Here is a 24,632-nt window from a genome sequence, read left to right on the forward strand (position 1 = left end):
AGTCTGGTCTTCTTACTAGAATTTGAGTTCTGCACTCCACCTTTCTCCTGCTCTATCAGGGCCTCTCGGTTGTGTTCCCTGTCAGGACGGTCATTGGTGGTAGCTGGGCACCATCTAGTTCTTCTGGTCTCAGGCTGATAAAGTCTCTGGTTTATGTGGCCCTCTCTGTCTCTTGGGCTAATACTTTCCTTGTGTCTTTGGTGTTCTTCATTCTCCTTTACTCCAGGTGGTTGGGACCAATTGATGCATCTTAGATGGCCGCCTGCAAGCTTTTAAGACCCCAGATGCTACTCACCAAAGTAGGATGCAGAACATTTTCTTAATAAGCCTTGTTATGTCAGTTGACCTAGATGTCCCCTGAAAGCATGGTTCCCAGTCTCCTACCCCTGTTACTTTGTCCCTCAAAGTATTTTAATGTATTCAGGAAACTTCTTAGCTTCGGTTAAGTCCAGTTATGCTGACTTCCCATGTAGTGTGTGCTGTCCTTCCCTTCACCTAAGATAATTCTTATCTACTATCTAGTTAGTAAGTAACCCTCACCCTCCCTCCCCACCCTCATAACCATCAAAGAATGTTTTCTTCTGTGTTTAAACCTTTTCTTGAGTTCATATAATAGTGGTCTTATACAATACGTTCTTGACAAATTTCTTGAAGTGCACTTAAAAACACCCAAATCACTGTGGAATGATAAATTCAAACATTAAAGTTCAAGGATGGTTGAACTCTTAAGAGAAAAAAGAACTAGTTAGAGTGTGATTATATGTGTATATATGTATATGTATGTATTTTTATTTCCTAGGGTTTATGCAACCTGGTCATTCTAGACACGTATGGAAATATTATTGTATGGAATCAAGAAAACTACCGATTGTTTGTAATATTTCATCTTCCGGAACTGAAAGCTTTGGATGGAATCTCAATCGTAAGTTGTTTTTTGACACATAGCATTTGGTCCCAGCCATATATTCACATATCCATAGGCCATAATCATTTGAGCATTGCTTTATTACTAATATAATACTCGTATTTACTAGGTTTAGTAAAACATAAGTCTCAAAAGCACATTTTAGATCTATATTTTAAAATTTTCTCCTCTGGCCAGTTCTTAATTGTCTAAATTGAGGTGGCAGAGAAGGGATCCTGCTGCTTACATTTGCACCCACTCAATTCAGTGCCTAAAATGTAGAGCACAGCTTTGTGGGATGGGATAGAAGAAACTATGCTCTGGAGCCCTACCATCCAATTGGGCCTAAAAATAGCTTACTATTTCTTTGAAAAATACAGTTATTTATATTTAAGAAAAGTATATTTGAACTGACAAATGGTATATGAACATTGCTATAAACTGTAAAGAAAAATAAACAGAGAACTTAGAAATGAATAATAAAGCAATACTTGGAAACTTGGATTCTGTAAGAAGCAAGTTCATACAGGGCTCCTGTCTTCCAAGTAACAGGGTGTGTGACAAATGTGTAAAGAGTAAAAGAATTCCCTGTGTACCTTTGCCTTGCTCCCATCAGATGCTAAAACTCATAAAATTTTCTAGAAAATAGAGAAACAGCTCATGATTGTTCGGGACTCTGAGGTACTCGGAAAAGATAACTCATCCTTGGCCTGATTGTTTCAGGACCCTCCTCAGGATGGAGATTCTAAAACCATCTTCCCCCCGGCACATACAAATATCCTAGAATCTAGTACACTGGGTTTTATTTAGGTGTTACCTTTCATGAGAGATGTTTTAAACATAGTCTCATAAAACTAGTAGTACATTTGCTGTAATGATGCTGCTGAGGATCTTATCCTGCATATCTCTCAGTGCCCTCATTTGAAGGGCCACATGAGAAAGTATTTTTTTTTAGAGATAAAGTATTGGAAAAACATTTTCTCCTTGGGAAAGGTATGTTCTCCTCACTACTAATGAATGTTATTTAACCGAGTATTTTCCTTTTCACTTTGACCAACTGTTAGGGATTGAATTGTGTCCCCCCAAAATGTGTATCAACTTGGCTAGGCCATGATTCCCAGTATTGTGTAGTTGTCTTCCATTTTGTAATCTGACATTCATTTTCCTATATGTTGTAAATCCTAAATCTCTGCCTGTGGTTAATGAGCAAGATTAGGTTATGTTAAAGAGGATTAGGGTGGAATGCATCACCCTTACTCAGGTCACATCCCTGACCCAATGTAAAGGGAGTTTTCCCTGGGATATGGCATGTATCACCTTTTATCTTACAAGAGATAAAAGGAGAGAGAAGCGAACAGAGAGATAGGCACCTCTGCATGCCACGAAGAAAGAAGTACCAGGAGTGGAGTGCATCATTTGGACGCAGGGTCGCTGTCCTGAGAAGCTCCTAGACCAGGGGAAGATTGATGTCAAGGACCTTCCTCCCAGAGCTGACAGAGAGAGAAAGGCTTCCCTAGGAGCTGGCACCTTGAATTCGGACTTCTAGCCTCCTAGACTGTGAGAGAATAAATCTCTGTTGAAGCCATCTACTTGTGGTATTTCTGTTATAGCAGCATTAGGTAACTAAGACAAAATTGGGTACCAAGAGTGAGGTGCTGATCTAACAGATACCTACAATGTGGAAGTGGTTTTGGAATTGAGTAATGGGTAGAGGTTTGACAAATTTTAAAGTGCCTAATAGTAAAAGCCAAGATTGCCTTGACGAGACTATTGGTGGAATTATGGACATTAAAGACAATCCTGGTGAGGACTCAGAAGGAAATGAGGAGAACTGTAATACCAGAGATGGTGCAGATGGCGAGAAACAGCAGCAGAGACGCAGCAGCAGCAGAATTAGGAGACCGGCTCAAGACAGCATGGGAGCCAACCCACAGAACAAGAGAGCTGAGTGCCTTTGCACAAGAGGCTTCCTGGTGAAGTGAGGTGCCTCCAGGCACTTATTGACCCATGGAGCAAGACTGCTGAGTGCCTTCTGGCCAAAGTTTACTGGCAGTGTGGGGTGCCTGCAGACAGTTAGCAGTAGAGCTAAAGCGCTTTGGAACACTTGCCTGAGCAGGGTAGACACCATGCCAGCCCAAGGTCCTGAGGGGCCAAAATAGGCCAAGGAACCAGGAAGCAGAAACTGAAGAGACAAGGAACACAGGAAGCAGAGTTGCCTCAGTCTCAAAGGGTAGGGCCACAACCTCTTGGGTCTCAAAGTGTGGAGCCATGGCCTCTGGGGTTTCAAAGGGTGGGGCCACAGCCTCCTGGGTTTCAAAGAGTCAGTTCTTCACCAACTCAGTTCTGGATGTGGGGCTGCCGTTCACGAGTGCCAGAAGGATGGGGCCAGATCCACTGCCCAAAGCTGCAGGAGCAGGGCTGCCATGTCCAAGGGGCAGAAGAATGGGGCCTGCCAAGGCTGAGGGGGTAGGGTCTCCACTCAGATGGACTGGGAGAATGGGGCCACCCAGAGCTGAAGGAGCAGAGTTGCTGTCCCAGTGGGCCTGGAAGATGGAGCTGAAGCCCCAGGCCAAGGGGCCTGCACCCAGAATCCAGAGAGTGTGGCCAACACCCAGAGTCTGGAGAGCAAGGCTACTGCCTAAATGGTCTCAGAGAACAGAAGATTATTTTCAAGACTTGAGAGCTAATGTAATGTGAACAGAGAGATAGGGACCTCCTCTGCTGACTTGCTTGGTGCCTATTATCCCTTCTTTCCCTCCAGTTTCTCCCATTTGTAATGGAAGTGTCTACCTTGTGCCTGTTCCACCATTGTACTTTGGAAGCAGATAACTTGTATTCTAAATTTCACAGATGAAGAGTAATTTTGCCCCAGAATGGAATTTCAGTCTGGAATCGATTTAAGACTTTTGAGATGATATGATGGGGTGAATGTGTTTTACATATGGCAAAGACATGAGTTTTGGGAAGCCAAAGGGTGGAATGTTATGGATTGAATTGTGTCCCCCCAACATGTTTATCAACTTTGCTAGGCCATGATTCCCAGTATTGTGTGGTTGTCCTCCATTTTGTAATTTGACATTAATTTTCCCTTGTGTTATAAATCCTAATATCTGCCTGCAGTTAATGAGCAAGGTTAAAGAGGATTAGGGTGGGATGCAGCACCCTTACTTAGGTCACATTCCTGATCCAATGTAAAGGAAGTTTCCCTGGGGTGTGACCTGTATAACCTTTTATCTTACAAGAGGTGAAAGGAGAGAGAAGCAAGCAGAGAGATAGGTACCGCCTCATGACACCAAGAAAGATGTGCCGGGAGCAGAGCCCATCCTTTGGACCCAGGGTCCCTGCACTGAGAAACTTCTAAATCAGGGGAAGATTGATGACAAGGACCTTCCTCCAGAGCCAACAGAGACAGCCTTCCCCAGGAGATGGTGCCCTGAATTCAGACTTATAGCCTCCCAGACTGTAAAAGAGTAGATCTCTGTTAGTTAAAGCCATCCACTTGTGGTATTTCTGTTATATATTCTGTTATAGCAGCACTAGATAACTGACAACTAACTGACAACTAACTGATAACCTAACAGCTCAGGGCCAAATTTATGGCTCAGTAATAGAAACCCTCTAGGGCCTTTTGGTCTGTTTATCCCTATCCCCTATACTTATCCCCTATGATCCACTATGGTGGTGTATTGGTTAAGAGCTTGGCTGCTAACCAAAAGGTTGGCAGTTCGAATCTACCAGCCACTCCTTGGAAACTCTGTGGGGCAGTTCTACTCTGTCCTATAGGGTCACTATGAGTCAGAATCAACTCAACGACAACAGGTTTGGAATAGGTTATGATCTATCCCAACATATTGTTCTTGGTCTTGTTTTTATTTACGATTTATATTTTACTGTTTGATTATGTGTGGTTATGGATTGAATTGCGTCCACCAAAAATACATGTTGTAAATCCTAACCCCTATATCTGTGGTTACGATCAGATTTGGGAGTGGGCTTTCTTGTTATGTTAATGAGACTGGATTAGTGTAGGGTGTATCTTGAGTTGATCTGTTTTGAGATATAAAAAATGTTAAATGCAAGTTAGCAAGCAGAGACAGGGGAAGAGAGATGACAAGCCACATGAAGATTGCCCAGGAGCAGAAGCTCTGAAGAGACAAGGACCTTCCTCCAGAGCTGACAGAGAGAGAAAGCTTTCCCCTACAGCTGGCACCCTGAATTCAGACTTCTAGCCTCCTAAACTGTGAGAAAATAAATTTCTGTTTGTTAAAGCTACCCACTTGTGGTATATCTGTTATAACAGCACTAGATAACTAAGACAGAATTTGGTACCGAGAAGTGGAGGTGCTTCTCTAACAAATACCTACAGTGTTGGAGTGATTTTGGAACTGGGTAATGGGTGGAGGCTAGAAGAGTTTTAAGGTGCCTGGAGCCCTGGTGGCACAGTAGTTAAGAGCTACAGCTGCTAACCAAAAGGTCTGCAGTTTGAATCCACCAGCTGCTCTTTGGAAACCCTATGGGGCAGTTCTACTCTGTCCTGCAGGGTTGGTATGAGTCGGAATCAACTTGACGGCAATGGGTTTATGGTTTAATAGTAAAAGCCTAGATTACCTTGAAGAGACTGTTGGTAGAATTATGGATGTCAAAGGCACTTCCGGTGATGGCTCAGAAGGAAGTGAGGAGAGCCATAGAGAAAGTGTCTGTCCTCTTGGACAATACATATGGCACCAGCAACAGAAATTGCTAAAATGTGGGCATTAAATCTGCTTCTAGTGATGCTTTAACAGGAACTGATGACCATGTGATTGAACAGTGGAGGAAAGGCAATGCTTTTTATGCGGTGGCAAAGAACTTGTTTGAATTATGTTCAAATGTTTGGTGAAAGGTAGAACTTGTAAGCGATAACTTGGGTATTTGGCTGAGGATATTTCTAAGCAAAATCCTAAAGGGGCCATGTGGTTTCTCCTTGCCACTTATAGTAAAATGTGGGAGGAAAGAGATGGACTTAAAAATGAACTGCGCAAAATGAAAACAAAACTTTAAAGATTTGAAAAATTGTATAAACTAGGGACGTGTATCCTAGAATTTTCACGAAAGGTGTGGCTACACGATCTTTTGTTAAAGAGATTAAGCCTGTGACTGATGGATGTAACCAACTACTACAGCAGATAACCCATCAGCTTATACTGAAGGGGACAGAGAAAGAATGAAAGGAAGGAATGTTGTCTGCCTCTTGGAATTCTACAGGCAGGAAATAGGCCAAAAGATCTACATCTGTTATCTCCCAAGAAAAGAAAAGAACCATCCTCGGAGATCAGCAGAACTGTTGGAAGGAATACAGGAAGCAGGCCTTCTTGGTTTCAAGGGGTGGGGCCATAGTCTCACCACCTTTTATCTTACAAGAGATAAAAGGAAAGGGAAGCAAGCAGAGAATTGAGGCCCTCGTACACCAAGAAAGCAGCACCAGGAGCAGAGCACATCATTTGGACCTAGGGTCTCTGCACCTGAGAAGCTCCTCGACCAGGGGAAGATTGATGAGAAGGACCTTCCTCCAGAGCCGACAGAGAGAGAAAGCCTTCCCCTGGAGCTGACGCCGTGCATTTGGACTTTTAGCTTACTAAACTGAGAGTGAATAAATTTCTCTTTGTGAAAGCCATCCACTTGTGGTATTTCTGTTATAGCAGCACTAGATGACTAAGACACAAGGTTCCTAGGTGACCTGCCTTCTTTTCTGCACCTTTCAGTCTTCTTATGTTTGTTTTATATATAATGTGCAGGGCTTTTAGCTCTACTTAGTGGAAGGAATAGGGAGAAGTGAGCCTACTCCAGCCCTCTCTATTTTGTCCTGGAACTGGAGAATTAATGTGATTTAACCATCTGTAAGAAAGAACATCTCTTTCTAAATGTCCTCATATAGGAACCACCAGAGACTGAGAATGCAAAAGATTTGTTTGGTGGCAGACTTACTTCTGACATGATTGCAGAACGACAGGGACATTCAAACTTCACCCAAATGCAAGAACTAAATTGGACTTCATCATCCATCAGGTACAGTCTTTTTATTATATGTTGTCTGACATGATAATTAAATATGTAATTATTATTTTCATTTTTCTAAGATTCATACATTTCTAAGATTCATACATTTGTACATGTTATCCAGATATAACCGGTAATTTTCAGAAAGTCATCCATCCTGCTTCAAAATCTTATACAAACTTTACCATCCTTTGAAATGCATTAATAAATTTTATTATGTGAACTATGATTACAAATGTCATTGATCTCTTTCTTGGCCCTTGCATTTCTCTTTTCTTTCACAACCAAGCTTTTAAAATTAGACTATCCTTGCTAAGCTTGGATTAAAGACTAAGTGTAGAAACAAAAACTATAAAACTCTTAGAAGAAAACTTAGGGGCTTACTTTTCCAATATTTTTCCTGTTCTTTTTAAATAATAACTGTATTTACTTTTTCTAAATTTAGAACTGTGGATTTGATTCCAGTTGATCAATTTAGAAATGTGTGTAATGTGAATCTACAGAACAATAATCTTACCTCATTCAGTGGATTAATCTATCTGCCTAATGTAAAGGTGAGTTGCTCACAAATATCCTTTTTTTCTTTCAAGTTTTTCCAATGCAAATTAAGTTTTTTCCTTTGAATTACAATGTATTTCCATACCATTAAAAAAGAGAAGTTCTTCTTCTTCTTTGTTTTAAATTAAACATGAAAGAGAAACTATTTTGTTCTGTAAACCTTCGTCTAAAGTGGGAATAGCAGCACAACTGGAAGAAAGTAATCGATGTCACTGAACTGTGCATGTAGAAACTTTTGAAATGGTGTATCTTTGGCTACGTATATTTGCACCAAAAAAAAAAGGTCGAGAAGGGAGAGGGTTGACATGTCATGGGTTGTTAACCAACGTCATAAAACAATATGTGTAGCAACTGTTTAATTAGAAACTATTTGTTCTGTAAACCTTCACATAAAGTACATTAAATAAATAAATAATTAAACATGAAAAAGTATTACCTTCAAAACCTCCAAAGTTATTTTAGTTTGATCTCAGTTTTATGTAATTGTCTTAACTGCAGTAAATCTTCCTCTGCAGTACAAGGTGTGATGGGAGGCTGCCAGGTATGGAATGAAGTTAGAGGATGCCAAGGTTCTCAAAGCAGCCTAGTTATCTCCTGCCCTATTGCTGTGACTCAACGTATGCCACACAATTCACACAGTTAAGGTCTATATTAACTAGTTTTTAGTATATTCATAGATATGTGCGGCCATCACCACTGTCAATTTTAGAACAAAAAAAAAAACCCTGTGCCTTTTAGCTATCACTCCCCTCTGACTTTCTCTACCCCATTTCTACCCCCAGCCCTAAGCAATCACTGATCTACTTTCTGTTTCTATAGATTTCCCTATTATGGACTTTCACATGTGTAGAATCATATCCTAGGTGGTCTTTGTGGCTGCATTCTTTCATTTAGCATAATGTTTTCAAGGTTCACCCATGTTGTAGCATGTATCAATACTTCTTTCTTTTTATGACTGAATAATATTCCATTATATGGATATACCACATTTTGTTTATCCATTCATTTGTTGATAGACATTGTGATGTTTCCACCTTTTGGTTATTAGGAATAATGCTGCTATGAACATCCATTTCTGTGTGGACATAGATTTTAATTTCTCTTGGGTGATATACATAGGAGTAGAATAACTGGGTTATTCTAACTAAAATAAACACTCTGTGTTTATTCATTTGAGGAATTGCTAGTCTGTTTTCCAATGAGACTATTACACATTCCTACCAGCATTGTATGAGGGTTCCAATTTCTTCACATCGTTTTCAACATTTGTTATTATCTGACTTTTTATTTTAGCCATCCTAATGGGTAGCTCAGAGTCCCTGGGTGGCGCGATTAACCCCTCAGCTGCTAACTAAAAGGTTGAAGGTTGGAATCCACCCAGAGGTGCCTCAGAAGACAGACCTGGAAATCTGCTTCTGAAAGGTCACAACCTTGAAAACCCTATGGAGCAGTTCTACTCTGCACACATGGGGTTACTATCAGTTGGAATCAACTCAACCATAACTAACAACAACAATGGGTATCTCATTATGGCTTTGATTTGTATTTCCCTGATGATTAATAATGTAGAGCATCTTTTTGTATGTTTATTGGCCATTTGTATATCTTCTTTGGAGAAATGTCTATTCAGATCCTTGATGCATTGTTTTATTGGATTATTTATCTTTTTATTGAATTGTAAGGGTTTTTTATATATTTGAGATACAATTCCCTAATCCGATACATGATTGCAAATATTTTCTCCTATTCTGTAAGTTGTGTTTTCACCTTTTGATGGTGTCTTTTGAAGCATGAAAGGTTTTTTTGTTTTGATGAAGTCTAAATTTATCTATTTTTGTTGTTGCTGCTGCTCACACTTTTGGTGTCATATATAAGAATCCTTTGCCAAATCCAAGGTCATGAATATTTACCCCTAAGTTTTCTTCTAAGAGTTTTATAGTTTTTGTTTCTACACTTAGTCTTTAATCCATTTTGAGTTAATTTTTGTATGTGGTATGTGGTATGGGTCTAACTTCATTCTTTTGCATGTGACTATCCACTTAACCCTGCACCATTTCTTGAAAAGACTATTCTTTCCGCCATTGAATGGTTTTGGCATGCTTGTTAAAAATAAGTTGACCATAGGTGTATGGATTATTACTTGACTGTCAATTCTATTGCATTGATTTATATGTTGATCTTTGTGCCAGTACCACACTCTCATGAATATGGTTTCTTTGTAGGAAATTTTGAAACTGAGAATTAGTGAGTCCTCTTCTTTTTCAGGATTGTTTTGGCTCTTCTGTGTCCCTTGCAATTCCACATGAATTTTAAAATCATCTTCTCAATTTCCACAAAAAAGCCATTTGGGAATCTCACCTGTAGATCAGTTTGGGGAATATGCCTATCTTAACAGTGTTGAGTTTCTAATCCATGGACATAAGATGTTTTTCCACTTGTTAGATCTTCTTAAATTAATTTCAACAATGTTTTATATTTTGTAAGAGTGTAAATTTGGACTTCTTCTGTTAAATTTGTTCCTAAGTATTTTATTCTTTTTGAGTGGAATTTTCTTCTTAATTTCATTTTTGAATTGTTTATTGCAAGTGTATAGGAATACAGTTTCTTTTTGTATATTGATTGTTTCGTGTGTGTGTTAAAGTGTTAAAAATGAAAATTCTTTTCATTGAGTTTCATTACAATTATTACTACTCAGCTGATCAGAATACACTAAAATTTTGATAAATACTTAGTAAACAATTTTATTGTAACAGTATTTCGATGAAATGTATGTAGCTTTATTTAAAAGTAAGTTAAATATTCATGGATGAACATAACATTTGCTAGCATGAGACAATATTTAGCATCAATTTCTACTTTTCATTTATTAAAACAAAAATCATATTAAGCCAATAATAGAAATTGATCGAAGGTTATTTAATATATGATTTAAAATCAGGGTAACACTTCAACTAGGCAGTCAAAAATGTTCTGAAGATAAAAACAACTACCAAAATTCTTATACCGCATCTTATCAGCATTGCCATGGAAATGGAGCCAGAACAGTGTTTATATAATAACAATTTGCCCTAAACCACAGCTTCTAGTCTGACCTTGGAGTTTCTGTTCCTTGAAACTGACTGCAGGTAGATAATTCTTCAAAACAGTCCAAAGCCTAAGGCAAACCAGTTTTTACTAGTTTATCTAGACTATCATTTGACTTTAAGGTGCATTTTAGGAGACCATTTTCTTCAAAGCTCAAGGTTCAAAAAGACACCTAAGTGCAACATCCTGGGTGGGTTAACCCAACCTCCATGAAATCCAGAAATGAGGATTTAGGAGAATTAAAACAGTTTCTCAGTTTTCCCTTTTGATTAGGATTCTTCTATAAAATCTTTGATAAAAAATGTTTGATAATGGTAGCTGGGCACCATTAGATTCTTCTGGCCTCACGGCGAAGGAGACAGTTGTTAATAGAGGCAATCAAACATGGAGTCTATTTCCTCCTCCACCTGGCTCTCCTTTTCTCTGCTGCTACCGATGAACAGAGACCAATTGTTACACCTTGGATGGCCACTCGCAGCCTTTAAGACTTCAGACACAGAAATAGTAAGAACAATATTAGGCCAATTGACTAAAATGACCCATGAAACCATGACCCTAGGTCTTTGAACCAAGGAAACAAATCCCATGAGGCATTTGTTTATTCACTAACAGCATCAGTATATTGGTCTTATATCCTGTGATCTTGTTGAACTCATTTGTTGGTTCTAATAGTTTTTTAGTAGATTCTGTAGAATTTTCTGTTATCTACAAATAGAGAGAATTTTACTTCTTCCTTTCCAATGTAGATGCCTTTTATTTCTCTTTCTTGCCTAATTGTCCTGGCTAGAACCTCCAGTACAGTATTGCATAGAAGTAGCGAGAACAGACGTCCTTGTCTTGTTCCTGATCTTTTGGGGAAAGCATACAGTCTTTCACCATTAAGTATGATGTTAACTGAAGGTTTTTTTGTAGATGCCCTTAATCAGGTTAAGGAAGTTCCCTTTCTATTCCTAGTTTGTTGAGTGTTTTCATCATGAAATAGTGTTGGATTTTTGTCAGCTGGTTTTATTGCTCTATTGAGATGACCATGTGGTTTTTGTTTTTTATTCTACTTATATGATGTATTACATTACATTAATTGATTTTCCAACATTAAACCAGCATTGGATTCCTGGAATAAATCCCACTTGATCATGGTGCATAATTCTTTTTAATATATTGCTGGATTCAGTTTGTTAGTATTCTGTTGAAGATTTTTGTGTTTATATTCATAAGACATATTGTTCTGTAGTTTTCTTGTGATGTCTTTGTCTAGTTTTGGTATCAGGGTAATTCTGGCTTCATAAATGAGTTGGAAGGTGTTTCATCCTCTTCTAATTTTTGGAAAAATTTGTGAAGAATTGGTATTAATTCTTTTTTGAATGTTTGGTAGTATTCAGTGGTGAAGCCATCTGGGCCTGGGTTTTTCTTTATGGGTAGTTTTTTTTTTTATTGCTGATTAAGTCTCTTCACTTCTTATACCTCTGTGAAGATTGCTTTTGTTCTTCTTGAGTCAGTTGGTAATTTGTACCTTTCTAGGAATTTTTCTGTTTCATCTCAGTTATCTAACTTGTTGGCTTATAATTGTTCATATTATTCCTTTATAATCCTTTTTATTTCTATAAAGTCAGTAGTACTGTCCCTCTTATTTCTGATTCTGATAATTTGAGTCTTCTCTCTTTTTTTCTTGGTCAGTCTAGCTAAAGGTTTGTCAGTTTTGTTGAACTTTTCCTATTGTTTGATTTTCCGTATTATTTATTCTCCATTTCATTAATTATCACTCTAATCTTTATTAATTCCTTCTTTTTGCTTGCTTCAAGTTCAGTTTGCTCATTTCTTTCCAGTGTCTTAAGGTGGAAGGTTTTAACTACTGATATGAACTCTTTCTTCTTCCATAATATACTGCTAAGGCCTTTTAACATAGAGAAATAGTTGTCCCTCCAGCTAAGGGATTATTTCATCCATACCAGGCTTGAAGAAATCAGGAGTACACATTGAGAAAACTGAGCAGCTTTCTAGGGCCTCCGTTGTTTCATTTGAAATGTAATTTCCCAGCATGTCTGGTAATACAAAAACATCTATAAAGCTAAATTCAGATATATAAGAATTCGTCATTTGTAATGCTAACAAATTATTAAATCATGTTGTATATTCCAAATCTTATCCATGCCATTTTTAATAGTTTCTAGTATTTGATAATCTCAAACCAAAGAGCATTATAGCAGTGGTTATATTTTAATGTCTGATTAATGAGGTATCCTGTCTGTAGGTATTATGCCTCAACTATAATCATATTGAATCAATCATGCCAAGACTGAAGCCTCAGACTCACTTAACCCACAGACAACTGCTCTACCATAAAGTGCCCTCAAGTGGCTATGGGCAGCAAGGAGCTTCAAAAATAAACAGGTACTATTCTTTTTTTTAACAATTATAAATAATTTTGGTTGGGAATTACAAAACCAATTAGTCACATTAATGATAGTAGTGACACATTCTAGTCCATAGGTCTAGCTTATTTAGTAGTTAATAGCTGTGTTGTCGTTACCCCGTATGTGTAGAGTAGAACTTCTCCATAGGGTTTTCAAGGCTGTGACCTCTCAGAAGCAGATGGCCAAACCTGTCTTCCAGGGCTCCTCTGGATGGGTCCGAACTGCCAACCTTTCAGCTAGCAGTTGAACTGTTAACCATTTGCACCAGCCAGCTGCCTACTTAATAGCCACAAGTCAGAAGTAAGCTTCACAAATAAAAAGATACTCAAAATATTCCTTTGTCATTGCTTTTTCCCCTGCTTCCTCCATCCTGTGACCATACTGTAAAACAAAACAAAAACTAAGATTTTCTCATGTTTTCTTCAAAACGTTTTATGCTTTTGTTCTTACATTTAGGTCTATGATCCATTTCGCGTTATTTCTTGTATACATACATGTGAGATAAGGTGTGAGGTCTAAATTCTTTTTGCATGTGGTTGTCCAATTGTCCCAGCACTATTTGTTTAAAACACTATCCTTTCCCCATCTGAATTGCCTCTGGCACCTTTGTTCAAAATTAATTGACCATAAATATAAGAGTTTATTTCTGGGTTCTTTCTCAGTTCTATTCCATTAACCTATGTGCCTATGTGTCTGTCCATTTTTTTTTTTTTTTTTTTTTGTCTGTACCACACTGGCTTGATTACTGTAGCTTTATAATAAATTTTAAAAGCAGGGATTACAAATCCTCCAACTTTGTTCTTTTTCAAGATTGTTTTTATTATTCTGGTTTCTTTGCATTTTCATGTAAATTTTGGGATCAGCTTGTCGTTTTCTGGAAGAAAATCTGTTGGGTTTTTGATAGAGATTGCATTGACTCAATTGATCAGTTTGGAGAGAATTGCCATCTTAATGATAATGAGTCTTCTAATTCATAAACCTGAAATATTTCTCCATTTATTTATATCTTTAATTTCTTTCAGCAATGTTTTGTAGTTTTCAGTATACAAATCTTGTACATTTTTTGTTAAATTTATTCTGAAGTATTTTACGTTTTTGATATTATTATGAATAGAAGTGTTTTCTAAATTTTATTTTCAGAATTTCTGTAGTCAGTATGTAGAAATGCAATTGGCTTTTGTGTAGTAATCTTTTACCCTATGACCTAGCTGAACTCATTTAGTAGTTCAAGTAGTTTCTGGGGATTCCTGAAGATTTTCTAAATACAGGATCATGTCACCTGCAAATAAAAACAGTTTTACTTATTCCTTTCTAATCTGGATGCATTTTAGTTTTTTACCTGGCTATGCCAGTATTGCTTTTCATTATAATTCCTTCTGTGCTTCTTTATTTTTTTTACCATATACAAATATTTTTAAAAGAATAAAAAAGATTATTATATGAAATATAAAGAAACTATATGCTATATAGTTAATTCTGATTTATTAGTAAATTAATTCTTTTTTCTTAACTTCAACTTACAGTAAGTACATACCAAACTGTCTTTTTATGATACAGCTGGTTTGAAATTAAGTGTATGGTCTCAGACTTATCTGTCATTTCAGAGAAACAGTGGTCAGTGAAAATTTGCCTCCAATAATGCACAGTTTAGAAGTTCTTCATTTGGGCTACAATGGAATTTGTAATTTAATTCAGCTACAACTTAACAGGCTAAGAAATTTAAAGTTCCTCTTTCTACAAGGTGAGTAGCAATACTGTTAATGTGTAAATCTTAATTATTAAAGACTAATTTGCTTATTACCCTGTTTTGATAAACAAATATAAAAGCATCAATATTCACTTCAAACAGATTAATTGGCAAAAATATTTTAGTTATCAGAAATGAGTTTTTCTTGGGTGATTTACGTATTTTTTAAAACTATTTGTGAAGGAAAATATAACATTCTAGGATTATCTACAGTATTACATCATGATTTACTTTTTATATCATCCAAACCAAAAAAACCAAACCCATTGCCATCAAGAGATCTGCCCCATAGGTTTCCAAGGAGCAGCTGGTGGATTCAAACTGCCAACCCTTTGGTTAGCAGCCATAGCTCTTAACCACTGCGCCCCCAGGGCTCCTTTTATAGCTTGGTCAACTAAAACAACAACAAAAAGTAAACAGTAGTTCACAAGTATTTCTTGAGCCAAAATTGTTCAAAATTGTTCGAGAGATCAGCTTTTCTAAACTATGTTTTTAAATTTTTAATGTCTCTTTTTGCCTATCAAACGTGCTTGTGAATTGGGTCAGGAGCATGGAGACGTAGCCTTAAAAGAACAAGAAAATGAGCACAGCAACGACAGATCTTTTAACAGATTTATTGACCTGAAAAAGAACAGACAACCTAACTTTGGAAGCTCTGTTTTCATCTGATAATGTAAAGGGGGAGTATGTCTGTTGCCGTGGCTAGAGTGGCACGTCAGAGTGGGGCAACCTTAGGCAGGAAGTGAGGTTGTTTACTGTAATGGCTGCCATTTATTGAGTACTGACCAAACTAGTCATTGAGCAAGGTGTTTGTCTATGTACATTTTCACATTTAATCATCACGGCAACCCTATGTGGCATTTGGGGAGGACACAAGTGTAAGCCGTGAAAGATGAGATGATGTCAGGGTCTATGCGGGAGATTGTTGTTGTCGTTGTTAGGTGCCCTTTGAAATCTTTTGTTTAGCTGTTTTCCTTCATTATTTCTTCCACTAGCTTTAACTATTCTTCTGTTCACTTGAGGTACTAATTTGTTTTCTTGAGCCGCCCTTTAAAATCTTCTGTTCAGACCTTTTACTTCATCATTTCTTCCATTCACTTTAGCTACTTGTTTTTTACACTGATGAAAAACAAGTCTCCAGGAATTGACAGAATATTGACTAACTGATATTAGATACAAACTGTACCTAACTGTTCTGATTTATGTACAAATTCGACTTAGAGACAGGCTTGGGAACAACCTTGTTCATAATGCAGGAACTGCCAGTATTAATGATATGGTCGATAATTTCCACATTCTGTTGGATCACCTTTCTTTGGAACGTGCACACATATGGCTCTCTTCCAGTTGGTTGACCAGGTAGCTGTCTTCCAAATTTCTTGGCATAGATGAGTGAACACTTGTAGTGTTGCATCTGTTTGTTGAAACATCTCTATTGGTATTCCATTAATTCCTGGAGCCGTGTTTTTCACCAATGCCTTCAGTGCAGCTTGGACTTCTTCCTTCAATACCATTGGTTCTTGATCATATGCTACCTACTGAAATGGTTGAATATCAACCAATTCTTTTTGGTACAGTGACTCTGTGTATTCCTTCAATCTTCTTTTGATGCTTCCTGCATCGTTCAACTTTTTGCCCATAGAATCCTTCAGTATTGCAACTCGAGGCTTGAGTTTTTTCTTCAGTTCTTTCAGCTTGAGAAATGCTGAGCGTGTTCTTCCCTTTGGGTTTTCTAACTCCAGGTCTTTTGCACATTTGAATATAATACTTTAGCTGCCCTTTGAAATCTTCTGTTCAGCTCTTTTACTTCGTCATTTCTTCCATTTGCTTTAGCTACTCTACGTTCAAGAGCAAGTTTCAGGGTTTCCAAGGCTGTAATCTTTACAGACGCAGACTGCCACATCTTTCCCCCTGGAGTGGCTGGTGAGTTCGAACTGCCGACCTTTTGGTTAGCAGCTGAGTGCTTAACCACTGAGCCACCAAGGCTCCTTATGAGGGAAATTACAGACCTACGTTTCAGCTACTGTGTTAAATTTGATGGAGGGTGAGGAAAGTAGAGGCTGGTGAAGGGTGGAGCAGGGATACAGGGAGGGGGGTGAGTTAGAATGTTTAGGATTAAAGGTCACAGTTACCTAAAAATTTACTTAAGTAAGTGGGAGCTATTTACTTAAACAAGTGGAAGGTTTTCAAGCCATGATAAATGCTTTAGCTATAGAAATGTAATAGCCCATTCAGCTTAGTTGTTGTGGAGTTTTTTTTCTTGTAGTTGTTGCTGTTGTTAGGTGCCGTGGAGTCAGTTCGGAATCATAGCGACCCTATGTCCAGCAGAACAAAACACTGCCCAGTCCTGCACCATCCTCACAGTCGTTGCTGTGTTTGAGTCCATTGTTGCAGCTACTGTGTCAGTCCATCTTGTTGAGGGTCTTTCTCTTTTTCACTGACCCTCTACTTTACTGAGCATGATGTTCTTCTCCAGGGACTGATCCCTCCTGGTAACATATCCAAAGTATGTGAGACGAAGTCTTGCAATCCTTGCTTCTAAGGAGAACTCTGGCTGTACTTCTTCCAAGACAGACTTGTTCATTATTCTAGCAGTTCATGGTATGTTCAGTATTCTTTGCCAACACCATAATTCAAAGGCACCAATTCTTCTTCTGTCTTCCATATTCATTGTCCAGCTTCCACGTGCATATGAGGTGATTGAAAATACCATGACTTGAATCAAGCGCACCTTTGTCCTCAGAGTGACACCTTTGCTTTTCAACACTTTAAAGAGGTCTTTTGCAGCAGATTTGCCTAAAGCAGTATATAATTTGATTTCTTCACTGATGCTTCCATGGATGTTGATTGTGGATCCAAGTAAAATGAAATCCTTGACAACTTCAGTATTCTCTCTGTTTTTCTTGTTGTTGCTTATTGGTCCAGTTGTGAGGATTTTTGTTTTCTTTATGTTGAGGTATAATCCATTCTGAAGGCTGTGGTCTTTGATTTTCATCAGTAAGTGCTTCAAGTCCTCTTCGCTTTCAGCAAGCAAGGTTGTGTTTCTTTCTTAAATGTGTGTAGTTGGCATTGTAAAATGAATAATGACTGAAAATATGCTACTGTACACACTATTAAGCACTTGAAGCTGAAACCCATATGACTTTTATACCACTACACCTAAAATATTACCTGTCTTTAATTGTTAAAAGTGACATTCAGAATGCATAATTTCATGAAAGTGTGATATATTAGCACAACCGAATCATTTTGCTCAATTTGACTTTAATAAACTTTTTTTTTCATTTGTAAATAAGGCACTGGTACTTGTTTCGAAGTCTGTGATTTAATTCTGTGACCAATTTTATTGAAGGTTGTCGTAAGCTGTTATCGATTTCCATATAAGAATAGAGCAAAAGAATGTGGTAGATTTACCTTATTTCGTTAATTCTGAGACACCCACTTTTCATACTTTAATGTGTCTAAAATCTGGTGTGTCTTATTTGATGGCATGTCATGGTTTACCCAGCAGGGTTTTCTTTTCTTTCTTAGTGTACATAAACTTTTGGCACATCTCACAATTGTTGGTGTCTTAAATTCAATGAAATAATGTTAAATTTCAAGGAGAAAAATTCCAAGATCGTGAGATCATGTGCCAGATAAGGAGGATGAATATGGAATGAAACACAATATGGCACAGTAGAAAGAGCACTGAAATTAAGATGAAAGAAATCAAAGATGGGCCTGATGTTGCCACTTTTTTGTCTTTGATCAGTAATTTAATTTCTCTGTCACTCAATTTTCTGGTCTTCCAAGAAAGATAATATTTTCTCTGTCTTATTTTGAGATTCTCATAGCAAACACATATAAAAGCATTTGTAAATTCAAGAATCCTCATATAAATTTTCATTAGTATTTATAAAACTATTGGTTAATGCAGTAAAGAGAAATCATAGGTTATAAAAAAGGCATTAGGTCCCTAAAGAATGATATGAAGTCTCATTTGTTTAACATGATTCCAATGCAAAATCATATTGAAGAAAGAGCAGCACGATTAATATGCATTCTTTCAACTTAACAACACAAGTTGTTAAGTTCCATCCCTTTTAGAATAATCAGATATACCCAGGAAACAAATCTTTTGCAGCACTTTTATAGATCTACTTTTGTCAATATCAACTATTTTAGCACCTAATCACTGAAAAGAGAGAGTGGATCAATTCAGTATGTTGTGTACCTCACATCCTGATCTTTCAAACACAAATGAGAAGTTTTACCAAATATTATTTGATGCTGCTACTACCTTCCTGTAAGCTACATTTCCATTTTTCCTTGGAAATATTTTATTTTATGCAAATAACGTGCACCTTCTACATTTGTTTGCCAACCGTGCCCTCCTCCCCTGCATGGTATTTTAGTAAGCACGCTCTGCTAACTTTTTGTAGCAACATGTAAAAAAAAAATAGCATAGCAGCACTTACGGAAGTACCACTTGGAGGAGGGCACAGTTGGCAAATGTAGAGGGCGTGTGTTATTTATATAAAAATACAGTATGTGTGTGTCTGTGTTTTTCTTTTGACATTGCCACAGTCAAGATGCAGAACAGTTCCATCACCACAAGGATCCCTTGTGTTGCCTGTCCTTCATCTTTTTTGTTTGTTTGTTTATTGATGTAGTTTAAGTGAAAGTTTACATTTTAAGTTAGTTTCTTATACAAAAATTTATGCATACATTGTTATGTGACCCTAATTGCTCTCCTTATACTGTGACAGCACACTCCTCCTTTCCACCCCTAATTTCCCATGTCCATTCAACCAGCTCCTAACCTTCTCTGCCTTTCCGTCTCACCTCTGGAAGGAAGCTGCCCGTTTAGTCTCATGTATTCACTTGAGCTAAGAAGCACGCTCTTTACGAGTATCATTTTATGTCCCACAGTCCAGTCCAGTCTTTGTCTGAAGAGTTGGCCTCGGAAATAGTTTTAGTTCTGGGCTGATAGACAATCTGGGAGCCATGCTTTCCGGGGTTCCTCCAGTCTCAGTCAGACCATTAAGCCTGGTCTTTTTACTAGAATTTGAGTTCTGTACCCCTCCTTTCTCCTGCTCCATCAGGGACTCTGTTGTGTTCCCTGTCAAGGCTATGTTTTTTTATTACCTTACTTAAAAAAAAATCATTTGATAAAAAATATTTATTTGAAGATAGATAAAATTTAATTCAGGAAGCCTGGGCTCACTTGACATATCATGATTTATCTTTTTTCAGGGAATGAAATCAGTCAGGTTGAAGGTCTTGACAATTTAGTAGTCCTTCAGGAATTGGTAGTGGACCATAACCGCATCAGAGCATTTAATGACACTGCCTTTGCTAAGCCAAGCGCTCTGTTGGCACTTCACCTGGAGGAAAACAGACTTCGAGAGCTGAGTAAATTACAGCCTTTGATAAAACTAGAAAAGCTCTTCCTAGGATACAATAAAATCCAGGTAACATTATTCTGTTTTCTTGTTATGAGATTTACAAGCCTTAATCACTCTGAGCTCTGAACAGAAAGCTTCCAAACACACCAATGAAAATTTTGCTAGTGTGTTATTTATCATTCATATAACATGTATGTTTTAGGGAATATAAATACTTTGTGGTACAGAGATGTCTACCCTACTTCTAGACTTGTAAACCTGACCAACCCATATGTACCCACCCACTAATAAAGGTGAGCTCTAAAAGTTGTAAGGCTCTTCTCAGCAGTCCTCTCTGAGAAATCTCACCTGTTCCTGACTGCTCTTGGTGAAAGCTGTTTCTGCATCTCAATTCCAGACTTTAAACTTGGCATAGTACTTGATCTACCTGGCATTTAAATCAACTCCTGATAATGAAATTTGACAATGTCTCGCCACTCAAGGACTCCTTGGATAGAATCCTGCTCTAATTTTACCTGCTCAGAAGTCAAACTGTTACTCTTAGGCCACTGCCCCAACTGAACCAGCCCAAACTCTCTCCTCAAAGAGAATTTAGATAGGAGAGTTACAGACATAACATTATACAGCCCTAAGAATTCTTTCACAGTTTTAGTGATGGTTTGTTAGCCCTCCTTTTACCAATTTTACTACATCTGCCCATACCTCTAAGATAGCTTTGAAGACAGATTGAACTGTGGGCTGCCCGCCAAGAACAGGGACAAAGTCTGTCTTGTCCACATTTGTATCTTTAGTGTCTGAAACATAGTGCCTGAAACACAGTAGGTAATCTATAAATATTTGTGGCTCTACTTCAGGAAGCCCTTTCTAGGGTGGTGTAAAAATCCTGTCCAAAGACAGAAGAAAATCATGGGCAGTGCCCTTTTCTACATGACAACTAGGGAATGTACATACAGAGAAAAATGGTATACGACTAATTTCTCCAGGTTCCAACAGTCCTCCTCTGAAAAAAACCTGCCAAAACTGGCAATGATTCTTCCAAAGCTTTATCCAGAAGAAATCTAAATTAGGAAAATTATTATCCTATTAGAAATTTTTCTGATGATGGCAACTGAGCTAACAAAGGATTGTCAAAGGAGACATATACAAATCAGAGATCTTGCCGAGTATCAAGCTTTACCCGTAATTTCAAGGATACATACGGTCTGGGATATTCCAGTGGCTTCTCAGGGCCTTCCTTCCCAGATAGCTTAGTTTTATTACTATAACTAGGAATAACCTTAGCTAAACTTATTGGCTAATATTTTTGTTAGAAGTAGCATTTCAGAAATAATTTTGCAAAAACTAAAATATATTTGCAAACTTTCACTGATGTTAAGTGAACGATAGTAAATAATCACATCCGATAGGGAAGGCACAGAATTCAGCTATTTACAGTTGTCGTTTTTCATAATGTACTCCCAGCAAGTATATCACGATGCAGTCTGCTCAATATCACATGCTCCATTGTGGTTAAGATTGTATTTAATGTGTAACTTTGAAGTTGTTTAGGCTGGAGTCAACTTTTTCACACTTGTGGGTCAGTACTTTGGGAAATTAACCAAATACAATCTGAGTCCTAGAACAGATCATAATTTTTTTGAGAAAAATTTGGCCCTTTCTTGCAAGCGCTGCTATTATAGCCCATTTCCATGTTAGAATGTCATCGTTGTCAATCACGTATTTGTAATCTATAGCACATGGGTCTGTCTTTAATCAACAGTACAGAAGGTTGTCACACAAGCTCTCTTCAGAGGATTCAACTGTGAGCTAGATGCAGCCCAGCACTTACATATAATTACTTCAAATGGTCTAGATTGGAAGATGTTGAAACTAAACAAATAATAATTTATTGATTAAATTAACTTTTGAATAGGATATGGCAGAACTGGAAAAACTTGATGTCATCTCTTCTCTCAGAGAGCTTACAGTTTATGGTAATCCAGTGAGTATGTTATCTTTCTAATTTATTAGTCAATGTATTGATAGTTGTATATAATTTATTTTTATTTCGTATGAGAAAGGGATTTAATGCATATCCATATGCATAGCCAGTTATCCCAATATAATTTATTGATTAGTGTCTTCTTCCAACTGTTACAATACTGCCATAGTCATATATAAGAGGGTCTACTTCAGGGTTCTGTACAGTATTCGGAGCCCTGGAGGTGCGGTGGTTAAGAACTTGCCTTCTAACTAAAAGGCTAGCTGTTCGAGTCCACCAGCTGCTCCTTGGAAACCCTGTGGGGTAGTTCTACTCCGTCCTATGGGGTCACTATGAGTCTGAATCAACTCAATGGCAACAGGTTTGTTTATATATATATATATATATATATATGTGTGTGTATATATGTGCGTATATATATATATACTGTATTCAGGAGCCCTGGTGGCTCTGTGGTTAAGAGTTCAGCTGCTAACCAAAAGGTCAGCAGTTCAAATCTACCAGACACTCCTTGGAAACTGTATGGAGTAGTTCTACTTTGTCCTGTAGGGTTGCTATGAGTCGGAATCAATTAGATGGCAACAGATTTTTTTTGTTTTTTCATACTGTGTTCATTGGTCTATTTGTTTATCCCTACACCAATATTGTTGTTGTTATGTGCTGTCAAGTCAGTTCTGACATATAGCAACCCTATATCCAACAAAATAGAAGATTGTCTGGTCCTGCGCCATCCTCACAATCATTGTAATGTTTGAGCCCATTGTTACAGTCACTGTTTCAATCCATCTCATCCAGGGTCTGCCTCTTTTTCACGGACCTTCTACTTTTCCAAGCATGATGTCCTTCTCCAGGGACTGGTCCCTCCTGATAATATGTCCAACATACGTGAGACGAAGTCTTGCAATCCTTTTCTTCCAAGGAGCATTCTGCCTATATTTCTTCCAAGCCAGACTTATTCATTCTTCTCACAGCCCATGGTATATTAAATATTATTTGCCAACACCATAATTCAAAGGCATAAATTCTTCTTTGATCTTCCTTATTCATTGTCCAGCTTTCACATGCACATGAGGCAATTAAAAATATCATGGCTTGGGTCAGGTGTACCTAGTCCTCAAACTGACATCTTTGCTTTTGAACACTTTACAAAGGTATTTTGCAACAGATTTGCCCCATGCAATACTTTGATTTATTGACTGCTGCTTCCATGGGTGTTGATTGTGGATCCAAGTAAAACGAAACCCTTGACAACTTCATTATTTTCTCTGTTTATCATTATATTGTTAATTGGTCCAATTGTGAGGACTTTTGTTTTCTTTATGTTGAGGTTTAATCCATACTGAAGGCTGTAGTCTTTGATCTTCATGGATAAATGCTCCAAGTCCTCTTTGACAGTGTTAATTACCAATGTTTTCTATTAAGTCTGAATGTCTGGTAGAGTAAAATTTGTTGCCACGGAGTCTATTCTGACTCATAGTGACTCTGTAGGACAGAGTAGAACTGCCACATAGGGTGTCTAAGGCTGTAAATCTTTACAGAAGCAAGACTGCCACATCTTTCTCCCACAAAGTGGCTGTTGGATTTGAACCACTGACCTTTCAGTTAGCAGCCGAGTACTTAACCACTGCACCACCAGAGTTTCTCCCTGGTAGAATAAGCTCCTCTTATTCTTCTCCTCCTCTTATCTCTCCTCCTTCTCTTCCTCTTTTTCTATTTCTCTTTCTTCACTGTCTTGTCTGTTCTTGGCTCTTTACACTCCATATGAGTTTTAGGAGTAGCTTCTCAAGTTACATGAGAATTTTGTTGATATTTTAATTGGAATTGCATTGAATTTATAAATAAATTTTTTGAGAAAATTGCCACCTTTCCTGTTGGAGTTCTTTGAAGGGATCCAGTAAATAGCATTCTTGTTAACCTAATATCTGGACAAATTGAGAAATATGACAGTAGCAGATGGAGAGGTGAAAGCCAAATGGTCCTGCTAACTGAACCCAGAAGCAGGCTATCATAATCACCCAGTAACAGGAAATACTAGATTGGGGCCTTTCTTCATGGGAGGAGAGCTTCATCTGAAGTAGAATGCATTCTTCCAGCAATAAACTCCTTCCCAAGAGGAAAGGGAAGAGCCAACCATGCCCACTTTAATCTTCCCAGATTTACCAGTTATAAGTCACTCTGCTTCCCTTCTGCACTAGGTTACAAAGCACTGCTTTAACAGCATCCTAAAAGTTTTGGGGAGTGTTTTTACTGTTCTTTATTTCTTAAAATCTTCTACTTTCTAAAAGATTTCTTCTTTAACTCATGAGTTTTTTAAATGTGTATGCGTGTTAATTTCAAACTTATGGGGGTATTTTTAGTTACCACTTTGTCATTGATTTCTAATGTTGTTATGTTTTAGTCAGAGGAGACAATCTATCTATATATTCTTTGACATTATGAAACTTTCTTTGTGGACCCAAATATGGTCATTGTTTGTTTTTGTTTTTTTTAATCAATTTTGTGTCCAGAGTCTCTATGAGTC

The 24,632-nt window shown here is 37.7% G+C and overlaps 1 protein-coding gene across 1 annotated transcript in view; it reads left to right on the forward strand.

The window, feature by feature from the left end:
- LRRC9 (leucine rich repeat containing 9) overlaps positions 1 to 24,632 on the forward strand; it is a 146,591-nt gene that overhangs the window by 85,985 nt on the left and 35,974 nt on the right. The window contains exons 23-29 of the mRNA XM_004371101.2: positions 800 to 922; positions 6,819 to 6,949; positions 7,386 to 7,494; positions 12,831 to 12,970; positions 14,598 to 14,734; positions 19,979 to 20,196; positions 22,043 to 22,111. Of these exons, the coding sequence (XP_004371158.1) occupies positions 800 to 922; positions 6,819 to 6,949; positions 7,386 to 7,494; positions 12,831 to 12,970; positions 14,598 to 14,734; positions 19,979 to 20,196; positions 22,043 to 22,111 (927 nt within the window). The remainder of the gene's footprint in view (positions 1 to 799; positions 923 to 6,818; positions 6,950 to 7,385; positions 7,495 to 12,830; positions 12,971 to 14,597; positions 14,735 to 19,978; positions 20,197 to 22,042; positions 22,112 to 24,632) is intronic.

Source organism: Trichechus manatus, unplaced genomic scaffold (genome assembly GCF_000243295.1).
Source record: "Trichechus manatus latirostris isolate Lorelei unplaced genomic scaffold, TriManLat1.0 scaffold00010, whole genome shotgun sequence".
Taxonomy (NCBI): Eukaryota; Metazoa; Chordata; class Mammalia; order Sirenia; family Trichechidae; genus Trichechus; species Trichechus manatus.